We start from the raw sequence: 15,660 nt of genomic DNA on the forward strand, positions 1-15,660 counted from the left end.
CAGGGCATATAAATTGATAAGCCCACTAAACCATACTTTAGACAAGTGAATTTCTATTTTGGAACTTTTTAAATAGGGTAACAAAGGCAATGTCTAAGTGATATTCTGGGTCCATTAGGTCACTGTATAAATATGAAATACCATTAAGCATGTGTATAGCATTTTACAGTTAACAAGGCACTTTTACACACCAGTGGAAATCAGCTTCCAAGATGGTCCTAATGATTCTTGCCTTCTGGTATGAATGCACTTGGGTAGTTTCCTCAATGAAATGGACTATTTTCTGTAACGAACAGAGTATAGCAGAAATGAATTTGTATAGTGGGTGTAGATCAGAGGGATTGCTGTTTCTGCTTTTAACTTAGATCACCTCCTCTGGGGATGTCAGCCATCATGTTGTGAATTCATTTGGGGAGCCTTGTGGAGAGGCCTAGGTAGAGAATTGAGGCCTCCTACCAACAGCTAGCATCAACCTGCCAGCAAAGTGAGTTAGCTATCTTGTTGGAGCTAGATGGTCCAGCCCCAGGTGGCATTGACTGCAACCTTATGAGAGACACTGAGCAGAATTGCCCAGGCAAGCTATTCCAGAATTCCTGACCCAGAGAAACCATGAGCTGTGAAGTGATTATTGTTTTTAGCCACTAAGTTTTGGGGTGCTTTGTTACAAAGTAATGGACAATACATGAACCAAGTACTTCCAGATGTAGAAGCTCGGTTTTGAAGAGGCAGAAGAACCAGAGATCAAATCGCCAACATTTGTTGAATCACAGAGAAAGCAACGGAGTTCTAGAAAAACATCTACCTCTGCTCCATTGAGTACACTGAAGCCTTTGACTGTGTGGATCACAACAAACAGTGGAAAATTCTTAAAAAGAGAAGGGAGTACCAGACCACCTTACCTGTCATCCTGAGAAAGTCTATATATGGGTCAAGAAGCAACAGTTAGACCCAGACATGGAACAACTGATTGGTTCCAAACTGGGAAAGGTGTATGACAAGGCTATATATTGTCACCCTGCTTATTTAACTTATATGCAGAGTACATCCTACGAAACACTGGGCTGGATGACTCACAAGCTGGAATCAAGATTTCTGGGAGAAATATCAACAATTTCAGATATGCAGATGATACCACTCTAACGGCAGAAAGTGAAGAGGAACTAAAGAGCCTCTTGATGAAGGTGGGAGTGAAAAAGCTGGCTTAAAACTCAACATTCAAAAAACAAAGATCATGGCATCTGATCCCATCACTTCATGGGAAATAGATGGAGAAACAGTGAAAAGTGTCAGACTTTATTTTTTGGGGCTCCAAAATCACTCAGATGGTGACTGCAGCCATGAAATTAAAAGACGCTTACTCCTTGGAAGGAAAGTTGTGACCAACCGAGATGGCATATTCAAAAGCAGAGACATTACTTTGCCAACAAAGGTCCGTCTAGTCAAGGCTATGGTTTTTCCAGTAGTCATGTGTGGATGTGAGAGTTGGACTGTGAAGAAAGCTGAGCACCAAAGAATTGATGCTTTTGAACTGTGGTGTTGGAGAAGACTCTTGAGAGTCCCTTGGCCTGCAAGGAGATCCAGCCAGTCCATTCTAAAGATCAGCCCTGGGATTTCTTTGGAAGGAATGATGCTAAAGCTGAAACTCCAGTACTTTGGCCACCTCATGCGAAGAGTTGACTCATTGGAAGACTTTGATGCTGGGAGGGATTGGGGGCAGGAGGAGAAGGGGACAACAGAAGATGAGATGGCTGGATGGCATCACTGACTCGATGGATGTGAGTTTGAGTGAACTCCGGAGTTGGTGATGGACAGGGAGGCCTGGCGTGCTGCAATTCATGGGGTCGCAAAGAGTCAGACACGACTGAGCAACTGAACTAAGAAGACCTGAGTGTTCCTTGGACAGCAAGGAGATCAAACAAGTCAGTCCAAAAGAAAATCAACCCTGAATATCCATTGGAAGGACTGCTGCTGAAGCTGAAGCTCCAATACTTTGGCCACTTCATGTGAAGAACCAACTCATTGGAAAAGACTGTGATGCTGGGAAAGATTGAAGGCAAAAGGAGAAAGGGGTAGCAGAAGGTGTTAGCATCACCAACTCAGTGGACATGAACTTGAGCAAACTCCGGGAGATGGTGGAGGACAGAGGGGCCTGGCATGCTGTATTTCATGAGGTCACAGAGTCGGACATAACTAAGGGACTGAACAGCAACAGCAACAGTCAATACACTAATTTGATCCTGCCTATCAAACTGTATAGTACTGGAGAAAAAACTGCAAGTTGGACAAACTAAGCAATTCACTAATGGTTACAGATACTTAAGTGTTTAACTCCTACATGAGTATACAAGCTATTAAAGCTAAACCCAAATTCTTTCTATGACACTATCCTCCTTGGGAGCTCATCCTATGATAGCAGTTCCAACTAATATCCTTTTGTCATGCCTCTAGTCATAAATTATATAAAAGTGATATATTTTTCATTGGAACTTTGATGGCAGCAGCTGTAGTAAAGGTGGCCCTCAGTTCCAGTGCTGGGGTTTCTAACTGCCAGCCCACAGTATTACTTAAGCCACTCTTCATCTCCTGAACCTACTGTTTCTGAAAGAAGAAAAACTTGCCATGAGCTTCTTTTTACTGAAATAAGAAAGCTAAGGAGAAAAAAGAGAATAGTACTGGTTTTTAAGAAATTTTTCCAAATACATTTTTTAAATAATAAAAAAGAAATCCTGAGTCATGTATTTCTCATGCATTACCAGAGTAGCTTATTGCTAGCACCAAATTCCTATCTCACATTTGAGTTGGGCAACATTTATAATAGGCCACAATACAGAATTTATACAAAGAGCAGATCAACTCTGAAACAGTAGAAAAAACAAAATAAGTATAAAGATTAATCCATATGTAACTGGGCAAACACAAAAATGTACTCAACAATTCTACTCTATTACTCATGAATTACCCTTACTATTAGTGATGATTTCTTTAAAGTATATTCTACAAATCATTAAAGGTATGGAAGAGAATTTATTTCACTTTGTGAGGCTTTATTTTCACAATTATACATACCCTTGGCACAGGAAGACCCTATCAAAATTCTATTAATCGACTTAAGGTAAATTGGTTGATTTTATGAGACTTTCAGACAATTAAGTTTGAGAAAGTTTATGATTATCAGGATTTGTATACATGATGACAATCAAAAGAAAGAAATAAACCAAAGAACAAGATTTTCTTAACCCCCCTGAAAACATAATAAATTACAATTTCTGGTCAAATGTTATTCCTATGCTATATTTATTTTTATCTCATTTTCCATTTTATACTCTGGCATTTCTTTTCTGAATACAGGTTACATATAATATTATGTGTTAACTCCCTAGTCTTAATATCACAAAGTCACCTGTTTTACCATGGGTATATTTTTATCATTTAAAGTAGGATATGCTTGTTAATAAGCGAGTTATACTCCAGTAACTTTGTGAATGCAAAAACACTGAGAAGTAAGAACAAATAATGGAGTTATTATTTCACGGATCCTCATTCAAGTTCAGGAAAATTACTTCTAGAAAGCTGCAATTCTGCCAAATATTTTCTATGTTTAAATGGAAACTGAAAGAAAAGTGAAATTACTAGAAGCCTTTGACAGTTCACTAGACATTGAGTGCTTTCAATAGTTCAACACTGTTATGCTTGATAATCAAGAGTAAATTAATAGGCTAACATTTTAAAATGTATACTTTAATTAAGGTATAAAGTATATAAACAATCAGGTAAGCTTATAGAGAAGCTGACCAAGATACATAAATTAGGAGATATAAGTGTCCATCTAAATTTTCTATACTTCATCTTTTTTTTTCTTTTTACAGAATATTTATTAAAGTTGTTTAATATACAATCTTTCATTTGTCATTCTGGAAGTCCTTTTTTAGAAAGACTCTTCTTTATCTGATGACAAATATTGGAGCCACATTATCAGTGATTATTCTGGACCTCCACGCTGAAAAAGAAGAAATAAAGCAATAAGATTAGGTGTTTTCATTTACAAAGAAAATATTCATGGCAACTGTACAAATCTGAGACATTTTAAAGCAATGATCTTTAGGTCTTAAAACCAATTTCAGATTTTTCATAGCTTTTGGGCTCTCTTATCAATATTATAAAGAATTTCAGATCTGAAAGGGACTCAAGGTTGGCGTAGGTCAATGGTCCTCGAATTTCTTGGTCCTTTACGCTATAAAAAAATTAATGAGAACCCTGGTCAGGAACTAGATCCCACATGCCACAACTTAAGAGTCTGCATGCTGGAACTAAAGAGCTCACATGCCTCAATGATCAAAGATTCAAAATGCCTACAAGTAAAACAATAACAACAAAAACCAAACAGATGCAGCCAAATAAAGAATTTAAAATAAACTAAATATGTTTTAAAAATTAATGAGGACCATAAAGAGCTTTTTTTCATGGGTATATGTATTTTGCTATTTCCATACACATACATTCTTCCAAGCACATTTACCAAGGGCTCAAACACCATTTACTTCTCATAGTCCTGGCCTACCTGACCATCCCTGTCTTAGGATGGACACACCTTGACAAGACAATTGGAAGAACATGTAAATCAGCATCTGAAACTCCAAAGCTAATAATGTTAAGGTGTCTTCCACAGTAGTGGGATAAAGAGCAACAACATACTTGGATAAATTCAATTTCTTCTTGAGACACAAGTTTCCTTCTGTATTTCTGAGGTAAAGTTTTTATCATCTCTGCCGTGTCTGGTGGACCCTGATGCATCAGCCAGTCTGGCGATTTACTTCCCTTAGAATGCTGTGAAATTGAAGAAGTATGAGATGGTAGTCCTGCTGATCGTAGAACTTCTGATACTGAAATTAAAAAAAAACCCAACTTAGAAGGATTGTTCAGGGTCTTAAAATACTATTTTAAGTTATTATTGAATCATCAAGGTATTCTTAAAATGATAAGTATTACAATTCCAAGAGGTAAGTATTATAGAATAACTTGGTTGGGTAGCTATGTAGTTTCATAAGTTTGTTTTAAAGCAAATGAGGTAGTTTTAAGTGAGTGAACTACTAAATTGGGTAAGTTCATAAAATAATGAAATTTTTAGGTAGTGGAGTTCAATCCATGTGGATAACTGACATTACTTAAGTTTTGCCCTATGGTAGAGATAACAGGTAGTATCATACAATGGAGAATAAAAAAGTTGGAAAATGGAGATGAGATTTGTTTTCTCCAGACTTTTCTGTCACCTATAAATTCTTCAAGAGTTACAATAAGTTAAAAATATCCATATAAAATTTGTTAAAATTCTCCCTGAATTAAAGGTTGGGTATCTTATAATAAAGACAGTGACAGACGAGGAAAAGAAAAACAGAACTTGTTCAGAATCTTCAGTTACTTTTAATGGGTAATGACTACTAAGTTCTAAGGCAATCTAAGAAATATTTACTGATTGAATGAACACATATATCAGTGAATGAGAAAGAGGTTAGCTGGGAGAAAGATACAGAATGGTGATTATTCATCATAAAGTCTGCAGATATAAACATGGGAGATTCTTCTGAAGGACAGAAGAAAAGGTAGAACAAAAATTCCCATATATAAACTCAATATAACCAAAAATTCAGGAATACCTACTGTTACTACTTTTTAAAAGTAAGTAACAGAAGTTAGTTAACGCAACCTAACATACCACTGTGACCTAAGCTACAATTGTCAACCTGATTTTAAAATGAAAAATAGTCTATAATAAAATATTCATGTATGGATCTGATTGTACATATTTTTTTAGCCTAAATAAACTGCAGCTTACCATTTGGTTTAGGATTGTCTCTTCTATCAGGGAACCTTATTAATGGAGTATGTGGCTTGACTACCTAAAAGAAAAATATAATGCATGAGAAAGAAATGAAGTACTAAGATAACCTCATTAACTACATAAGAAATAATCTACTGAATCCCACAAGCAGATACCTTTGTTAAAATAAGTTAGTACTTGACAGCAACTTTAAATTTTCTATTAAAAAATTACTTTTAAATTTTATTCTTGTATTTCCCTTGTGGCACAATGGATTGAGAATCCACCTGCCGATGCAGGGGACACAGTTCACTCTCCAGTCCAGGCAATTTCCACATGATGCAGAACAACTAAGCCTAAGCGCCAGAACTACAAAGCTTGTGCTCTAGAGCCCATCAGCTGCAACTACTCATCCCACGTGCTGCAACAACTGGAGCCCACGTGCCTACAGCCTATGGTCCACAACCAGAGAAGCCGCCACAGTGAGAAGCCCACGCACCACAGGGAAGAGCAGCCCCTGCTCGCAGCAACTAGAGAAAGCCTGTGCTGCAACGAAGAACCAGTACAGCCACAAAGGAATAAATAATTTTACTCTTCCCCAGCAAGGATAGCTAGTCTATGAACTATTCATTGTTTATATTATTTGATATGCATAATAAATTTGTACTTCATACATCACAAAACATTGTACTGTACTGCCAACTGACCTCAGAACAACTGTATAAGGTGACAGGGATTTTACACTGCGTGACTTCTAAATCACCCTGCTGACTGGTAAGAACTGGAAGTTTCCTTGACTTGTACTGACTATTGTTTCTGTACTATGTTTTAATACTTAGTAGTTTAGAATCGGAGAAGGCAATGGCACCCCACTCCAGTACTCTTGCCTAGAAAATCCCATGGATGGAGGAGCCCGGTGGGCTGCAGTCCATGGGGTCGCCAAGAGTCGGACACGACTGAGCGACTTCACTTTCACTTTTCACCTGCATGCATTGGAGAAGGAAATGGCAACCCACTCCAGTGTTCTTGCCTGGAGAATCCCAGGGACAGGGGAGCTGGTGGGCTGCCATCTATGGGGTCGCACAGAGTCAGACACGACTGAAGTGACTTAGCAGCAGCAGCAGCAGTTTAGAATAGGGTAAAAAGCATACAGAAAATCAGGTAATCACAAAAACTTTTTCTGACAACAAAAGTAACACATGTTCTATGTACAAAAAACTGGTAAAAACACAGAAAAGCAGAAAGAAAAAAACATCATCTATAAGCTCAAAACACACATAAAATAGCTTTAAACATCTGATAACGCTTGACTTTATTCTTTTTCCTACTCCCATAGAAATACATGTATTTCCATAACTTTTTAATAAGCTATTTGAAGAGTATTAATTTTTTATCACTAAAAATTCCAGATAATGCTATAGAGGAACTTAAGCAGAACTTTCAGTATGAAATCATCTGAATATATATAAAATGCTAAGACTAATAAACAGAACCCTAAAAATAACTTCTCACTCTGTCTAGTAACTTTCTTTTCAGAACCAGGCTTCTTGAAAGTGTTCTATCCATCTCCCAGGCTGATGTTTTTCAGGATAAACTTCAAACTGGCATTTGGCACCTACAGGTCCATCATGATCTGGCCTCTCCCTACCTCTCCAGTCTCATTCCCCACCATGGTACCATTCACTCCAGGTACTCTGAAGTACTTTTTATTTCCCTAATTCATCAGACCATTTCCACCCTCATTCAACTGAGAGCTCATGTGCTCTGGCAGGAAATCTCTCCCTGGTTCCACCCTAAGGCCATGTCTCTGCTTTTACCTGACTATCTTGTAAAACAGCTCAACTGTCACTCTTAAGAAGATTCCCCATCCCTAAATTCGATTTAAAAAAGACTCCTATGTTTCCACAGCAACCTGAACATCTTAAGACTACTGTGTAGAGGACACCTTAATGAGCCAATGACTACAGGACAGCAAAGTTCCTGGAAGGGCAGAGATGGAAAATGAAGTACTTCTGCAGCAGCACCCAGTACCCAGTACATGCTCAGCAACCATCAGACAAATGAGCGAACAGACCATTTGTCAGTCAGGGTTAACTCTACAGGCAAGTGAATATGTATACACACACTTAAATGTATGTACATATACCAGAGAGAAAGAGTCCATTTCAACAGTTTTTGTACACTTAAAAGCATAGTAATATGCTTTTACAGATCAGTTGGCTCTCCCTTTATTTGTACCTTTCTAAGTCTCTTAGTTTCAGCTGTGCCTCATATAACACTGCCTATTCATTTGCTGGCCAACCTGAGAACACTTTTAAAAAGGGAGTGAGACCACTTACATTTATAACTCATAAACTTGGTATATTTTCTGTCATATCATTATTTAACATTCTTTGTCCTATGATCTTTTTCTTTGCTTTCATTTGTGGGGTTGGTTGGTAGGCTGGTTGGTGGTTTTTTGGTATTTAGAAAGAGCTGTACTTTTGTATAATGTTTATATTATGCTGTTACCTTTAGATAATATTCTTAATTGCCTGTTTCTGAGATACTATCTATTGGTTCATTATCACTAGAAAGAATGAAGGTAATTGATGGTAATCTCGTCTCTGCCACCCCTCCCCATCTTTTGCTACCAGTTAATAACTAGAGGCAATTACAAGTTTATTCTACTTTCTGTATACTCTTCCTCTTATTCCTCCGTTTAAAAAGTCTTACTAGATATATACTGTCAGAGCAAATACTACCAACAAGTCTTTCTCCCTTCTCTGCATTATCTAGCCTTAATTCTACAGTTAAATACACTCAGTGATTATATCCAGTTCCTGTGTTAAAACAGCTACAACTAAGTACTCCTTAGTTGTCTGATGCTCATTCCCTGGGAGAGCTAGTAGGAAGAGCTTTGGGGAACAGTATTCCCTGAGTTATTAAAGGTTTAGAAGAGTTTGTGGCCTTTATACTTGAAGGTTAGTGCAGCTAGATAAAGCTTAGGTTTACATTTTCTTTCCTTAACTACCTTAAATGTGGTATCCACATGTTTTCCTTTAAGAAGTATTATTGTTGAAAACTTTGATAACTTAGTAAGTGCTTGGTCTTATTGCTTGGATCACCAAATAATTCTTTTCTTTATAAGTCAATGATTTTACTAGAATATACCCGTTGGTCAACAAACTAGGTCAAATCTCTCAACTACAAGGTATAACTTTAAGTCTCTTTTTGTATCAGGAAAGTTCTATTAAATTATAGGTATTGAGACTTGGTCAACTCTATTTTCACTTTTTCAGAGACTTACTATACAAAAGTTGCTTCATCTTGTCTTTATCTACTTCTATGGCATTCTCTGAATCCCTTTAATCTTTTTTCATGATCTTTGATTTTTTGGGGAAACTTATTTTATGAAAGAATCCACTTCTATGATTCATGAAGCCCAGGCTAAGTTAAAAGTGACGCGTTCTGGAGGAAATGACACTCCACTCTGGACCTTCTGGTTAGAACTACTGTCTTCTCTCTCTACCTCAACTGAAAACCCAGCCTCATGCCGCCTCAATCCCTGCCCTACGATTCTTGGATGATGCCAAAGTCGACTATGTTAGAGGCTTTTTCAGAGGAGAAGACAACTCTTGCCTTCTCAGAAGACCAAGCCTCTACTTACTTTGCTTTATGAGGCAGATAGCAACTCCAAACCACGGACAGGTTGGGACCTGCGCAGGCCTCAATCATTATCTGTGTGTTTTTAATCCTTTTTCTCCTTTCCTCTACTATTTACTTCAGGAAAACTTCTAAGTTGCCCATTGACCTTTGTGTTCTTTCCAGTTTAGCGTCTATTCCTGAAAGGTTCTTTTCTTTTATTCTTAATTCTTTACTGAGTTCAGAGCTGTAGCATCCCTAAAATCTTAACCTAAAAGCCAAACTCAACTACAGCCTTTTAACTCTTCTTTGTTATTTCCCACTATCAGTTTCAGCCAGCCCTTCATTTCCTTGATCTCTCCCTTTTCTCCCAGTCAACTGGTTCCATCTTGACTTTACTTCCTTTTTCATCTAGCCTAGACCCACGGTCCACTGAGCAACCTCCTAGCACTCTCAACTGCCTTGCTGTGAATCTCAAACCCTGAATTAACCCAACTACCTACCTTCTTCCCCTGTCTTATACAGTTAAATGATTTCCTACATGATTATCTCCTCTCTACTACTGCATCATCCCAAACGTATCAAATATACACTGCTTGGCATTCAGCAAGCATTTATAACTTACTCTTCTAAAATTATTTTTAAATACCCTGCATCCAGCCAAATTCCTCTACTTAATGGTGACACCATGCTTTGTGAATTCCTATCAGTTTGTGCCAGTCTGCTGAAATACTACTCTCTCTTCAGATACTGATCAAGTTCTAAGCTCTGTGGAAGCACCATGTATTATCCTGTTGGCACTGTGGTCCCAGCACTGAGCACAGGCCTGGCACAGAGGTACCCAACACATTTTGCTAATGTTAACATGTTGTCAGCACGTACTGCTTTGTATTATGAATGTGAATATAAGTCTTCGCAGCTCTGTTAGAAGTGGACAGGCCATTCCTTATTCTGTATCTCACAGCATCTTTTTTGTTGCATGTATTAATAGTACTTTATTATTGCTGTGTGCTGTTCCACTTTAACAAGTCTACCACACTTTATATTGCTAATGGATATTTGGATATTTTCTGGTTTAGGTGTTACTATGAATAAAGCAACTATGAACGTTTTTATCTTGTTTTTTAAATAGGTATATGCACTCATTTCTCTGGGGTATAAACCTATGAGTAAGACTGCTGGGACATAGGGTAGGTATGTCTAACTAGTAGTAAAGGCCCACAGAACAGTTTTCCAAAGTGGCTATACCTTTTTATATTCCCACCAGTAATGTATGAGAGTTTCGGGTGCTTTGTTTTCTCATCACCACTTGGCAGTGTCAGTCTTTTTAATAATTTTGGTGGTTTCCTGGTTTTAATTTGCATTTCCCTTTTCAACCTGGAAAGTAATCATGTTGAACATCCTTTCACTGGCTTAGTGCTCATTCAAATATCTTGCTTTGTGCAATATCAAGTTTTTTTACCCATTTAAAAAACTGGGCTATATATTATTGATATATATAATTATCTATTAAGGATACCAGTCCTTTGTCAGGTGTTCTCCTGTCTTCACAAAATCTTTAATTAAGGCTTAATAACTACACACTGAATGAATAAGTGAGGATCATTCATTGCAATAGGAGCAAAGACTGGGATCTAAGATTATATTCCAGAGTGAAATAACTGTAAGAAAAAGTCTTTCAAGAGACGTACTTGTGGAAAGGGAAATGCACTTCTCATATCAAAGTTAAAAGTTAATTGTACAATAATGCAATTTGAGTTGGAAAAAAACTCGAGTAAAACAACCACAAAAGTGGAGGTTGTAGCCCTTTATAGACCAAGTTTAATTTTCCTACTTAAGCTAAAGACCACAGTTGGAGAAGCAAAAACAAAAGCTGTCAGGAGTTAGTAACTGATAAGTGGATTGATAAAGTCCCTCTAGCGCCAATCTAAACGCAGGGAAAAAACATTACAGAAAAAATTAAATATATATTTTTTCCATTCTCCCCCATCAGGCCTATAACCAGACGCTGGTTGGTGGAGGAGAGTATCCGGCGAGGACGCAGCTCGCGGGGCCAGTTCTCTGGCCATTCCCAAGACCTTGAAGGGACACTGGGTCAGAGCGAAGGTTCGCTTCCTTTCACTCCTCTACCGCCTTCCTTCCGATTGGCTGATTCGCGACAACCTAGACAATACCGGTCGCTGATTGGCCAGGATATTGCCAGGGCAGCCAAGCCTGCAGCCTGCTAAGAGGCTAAGGAGGTCTCGGTGGAGGGCAGTCCAGGGACTTTGCAACAGCTAAGTGCCTACCTGCGGAGACGCACTCCCTCGGCTTGGCTCAATCGTCAGCTCCGTCCCAGGCTTCAATGCCCGTCCCAACAAGCGCAAGGTCCAATTCTCACATACACCCGGGGAAGCAGCTGCTGGCCCGAGGCAGGGCCGCGGTCATCGCGCAGCCTCCACCACCGCCTTTCCTCCCCAGCGCGGGTGCTACAGTCAGCACCTTCCCTATAGCCCACGGCGCAGAAAGGCGACCGAGTCTCCTTACCTGAACGACCCTGCTGGCAGACGCCATCTTGCTGCCCATCATGACCCCCGAGAAGGGGCAGCTTCCGGGGCGCTGGCGAGCCGCGGTTTTAACAGGCGTCCGGCGCGGCTGGGGGCGGGCCCTGCCTGTTACGTCACGGAGGAGGGGCGGGTGCCCGGGCAGGACCCTCCTCCACTGTGGAGCTAGCCCCACCCCCTTGTGCCTGACTCCGCCCCGCCTCTCTTCCCGCTGGGGTGCTGACCCACGTGTTTCCCGTTGTTTTCGTTTTGCAGGTAAAGATTTGTGATGTTGGATTTATTTTGTTCATCAGCCTATGAGTGACCTAGGACCATTTCTTCCCCGGAAAAGTTTTTAATTTCAGCGTAGTCCAAAATGTAATATGAAACCAAATAAGTAATATAAATTCTTTTGGCTACCTAAAATGAACAATTTTGTTAAAATTTGGGGAGTAAGAAGCAAACTCAAAGAGTGGTGGCCAATTCCGACTCTATAGGTTCTATGGGTCTCATATTCCGTTGGTTTTTAGAAATTTGTTTTTTTTTTTTTTTTTACTGAAGTATAGTTGTTTTACAATGTGTTCATTCCCGTTGCTTATTAACATTGCTTGATTTGGTTTTCTGATTCCTTTCTCTACCATTACTCCTGATATTAAACTGCTGCCTGCTTCGGGTTTGAGAAAACTCAGAAGTTCTAGTTTTTTTTTTTTTTTTGAAACATGAGCCATCCATCATTCCCCCAAGTTGTATTAATGTTAAATTCTATGGTAAATATTAGTGTTTACAATGTTAAAAATTTAATACACAGTACAATATGTTGCAGCCATTTTGTAGGTAATGTAACACCTTACATTATTGTAAATATTTAGAGCAACAAATGTTTTGATGATCTAAGTCAATGTTTTCTAAATCTAGGAGTTATTTAACCTAAATATGGGCCCTTCTGATTCAGAATTTCTGGAGACCAGGAATCTTTTTTTTTTTTTTAATGCTTTCAAAGCTTGTTTTAGCAGCACATAGCATATTCTATGGAGAAGGCAATGGCACCCCACTCCAGTACTCTTGCCTGGAAAATCCCATGGGCGGAGGAGCCTGGTGGGCTGCAGTCCATGGAGTCGCGAGGAGTCAGACGCGACTGAGCAACTTCACTTTCACTTTTCACTTAACTGCATTGGAGAAGGAAATGGCACCCCACTCCAGTGTTCTTGCCTGGAGAATCCCAGGGACGGGGGAGCCTGATGGGCTGCCGTCTATGGGGTCGCACGACTGAAGCGATTTAGCAGCAGCAGCAGCATATTCTAAAATCAGATTGATAATGTATAGAACAGTCTTATGGACTCTGAAAAAAAAAAAAAAAGAAAAAAAAAAGAAAATCAGATTGATAAAGTGGTTAGGTGGGCAAACCACATGAACTGGCAAATTAAAAAAAAAGAAAAACAAATTTCCCTTAAAAATAATAAAAGACATTCAACCTTCCTTATTGTAAGAAAAATTTAAACTACATTGAAACACTATTTTTTTAATCCATCAAATTGGCCAATAGCCATAGTTTGGACAATATGATCTGGGGAGGCTGTGGGGAAAGAGACACTGATGTATATCATTTAAATTTTAGTTTAAGGCAGGACAAGAAAAATTAAACAAAATTCTCTCTGTGGGTTAATATGCAGTGTGCGTCTCCATTACACATTAACCACAGCTCCTCAAAGATGGAAGCACCTGCTCAACCATAAAGATCCTTTTCTTTCTTTCTTCTGAGGCTGGCAATGTAACTTCTTCAAACAATAGGGTTCTTTTCCAGTTCTGTAAGGGGTCACAGTGACTTGTCGCTCAGTTTGTACCTGCTTACCTGGACTAAGCATGCTTTGTGGACTTCATGTGAAGTATCAGTTTGTCATTTAGATATACAGTCCTTTGTCTCAAAAAGGTACATGGTTGTGCCTTTGACTTCTAACAGGCAGAACAGTCCTCAGAGCTTTCTGAGAATCTGCTTCCTGATTATAATCTTCAGTTTGGTTTATATAAAATTCCTTCCCCCCTACCCCCACAGACCTTAACTATTCAGTAATTCATTGAATTTTCATCAACAGTGGGAGTAAAAGATGGTACTCAAAAAAAAACACAAAACTACATACTGAGTGACTCCAATTATATGACATTCTGGAAAAGGCAAAACTATGAAGACAATAAAAATAAGGGTGGTGGTCAGGGGTTGGGGGGAGGGAGGGACAAACAGGCAGAGCACAGGGAATTTTTAGGACAGCGAAACTATTCTGTATGATAGTATCAATATAATGATGGGTACATGTCATTATATTTATCAAAATTCATAGAATATGCAACCTTTGGATGATAGCGACACGTTAATGTTAAGGTTCGGTTGTAGCAAACGTACCGCTGTAGTGGAGGACGACAGTGGGGGAGGTTGTACATGTGTCCGAGCAATAGGTATATGGGAACTCTCTGAACTTTCTGCTCCATTTTGCTGTGAACCTAAAACTGCTTTAAAAAAATAAAGTATATTAAAAAAATTTTTAAAGGCCCCATTGCTGTAAGCAGAAAAACTAATGTGTTCTTGAAGTTCAAAAATGGTGACTAACCTGGAGTCTACTATACAGAGTGGAGTAAGTCAGGAAGAGAAAGTCAAATACTGTATATTAATGCATATATATGAAATTTAGAAAGACAATACCGATGACCTTACATGCAGGGCAGCAAAGGAGACATAGATGTAAAGAACAGACTTTTAGATTCAATGGGAGAAGGAGAGGGTGGGATGATTTGAGAATAGCACTGAAACATGCATATAACCAGGCATAAAACAGAGGACCAGTGCAAGTTCAATGCGTGAAGCAGGGCACCCAAAGCCCCTGGGTTTTGACAACCCAGAGGGATCAGGTGGGGAGGTTGGTTCAGGATGGGGGCACACATGTATACCTGTGGCCGATGCATGTTGATGTATGGCAAAAACCATCACAATACTGTAATTATTCTCCAGTTAAATTAGTTGAAAAAAAAAAAAAAACTCCTTTTTAAAAAAATGGTGACTAGAGTTGATGACATTGCATTGTACAGTTGAAATTTACTAAGAGAATAGAACTTAAGTGTTCTCACCAAGAAAAGGAAAAGTAAATATTTGAGGTGCTGGATGTGTTAACTAGATTGTGGGAATCCTTTCACAGTATACACATACATCAAGTCATCACAATGTAAGCTTTAAATATTTTGCATTTTATTTGTCAGTGACAAACGGCAACCCACTTCAGTATTCTTGCCTGGAGAACCACTTGGTCAGAGGAGCCTGGCAAGCCACAGTCCATGAGGTCGCAAAGAGTCTGCCACCCGTATCTTCAGTAAAGCTGGCGGGGAAGAAAGCTCAAAAGCAACAGCAGCTTAGATTTCTAGTACACAGACACTTCATTTACATTTAGAGAAACAGCAACTTTCTGTGTGAAAATCTACAATGCTAGATTCTCATTCTGAAGTCATTCGAGAGACACAGGTAGCCTTTTTGGCTACTTTTCTACTAATATTTTTCATTTTCCTTTATGATTATATTTAAGAAATGAAGAAAATGGAAAAAGAATTCCCATGGTTTAGAGATTTTACCAAAATATAAACTTTCCAAGTCCTCTAATTCCAAGAAGTTTCACCAGAATACCTGATGATGAGATTAGAAAACGTCAAATGCAGGATAAA

At 38.8% G+C, this 15,660-nt stretch overlaps 1 protein-coding gene and 1 long non-coding RNA gene across 2 annotated transcripts; one reads left to right on the forward strand and one right to left on the reverse strand.

The window, feature by feature from the left end:
- Nucleotides 1-3,027: 3,027 nt before the first annotated feature.
- Nucleotides 3,028-12,089, reverse strand: MRPS36 (mitochondrial ribosomal protein S36). The gene is made up of 4 exons (XM_027520482.1): nt 11,966-12,089; nt 5,831-5,894; nt 4,693-4,880; nt 3,028-3,997 (listed from the first exon to the last, which is right to left on the reverse strand). The coding sequence occupies exons 1-4, from the start codon at nt 12,005-12,007 to the stop codon at nt 3,980-3,982; spliced, it is 312 nt and encodes a 103-aa protein (XP_027376283.1). The 5' UTR covers nt 12,008-12,089; the 3' UTR covers nt 3,028-3,979.
- LOC113879197 lies at nt 8,372-11,721 on the forward strand. The gene is made up of 3 exons (XR_003507235.1): nt 8,372-10,276; nt 10,572-10,629; nt 11,433-11,721. It is a non-coding gene; the product is annotated as an uncharacterized LOC113879197 (long non-coding RNA).
- Nucleotides 12,090-15,660: the final 3,571 nt, after the last annotated feature.

The sequence above is a fragment of the Bos indicus x Bos taurus genome, chromosome 20, assembly GCF_003369695.1.
Source record: "Bos indicus x Bos taurus breed Angus x Brahman F1 hybrid chromosome 20, Bos_hybrid_MaternalHap_v2.0, whole genome shotgun sequence".
NCBI classification, from domain to species: Eukaryota; Metazoa; Chordata; class Mammalia; order Artiodactyla; family Bovidae; genus Bos; species Bos indicus x Bos taurus.

What these genes read in the sequence shown, in the direction of transcription:
- MRPS36 (XM_027520482.1), bottom strand. Translation starts at nt 12,007, where the DNA reads ATGATGGGCAGCAAGATGGCGTCTGCCAGCAGGGTCGTTCAG. An exon ending in CTGCCAGCAGGGTCGTTCAG is followed by an intron (nt 5,895 to 11,965) that starts GTAAGGAGACTC and finishes TTTTTCTTTTAG; the next exon opens with GTAGTCAAGCCACATACTCC. An exon ending in AGACAATCCTAAACCAAATG is followed by an intron (nt 4,881 to 5,830) that starts GTAAGCTGCAGT and finishes TTTTAATTTCAG; the next exon opens with TATCAGAAGTTCTACGATCA.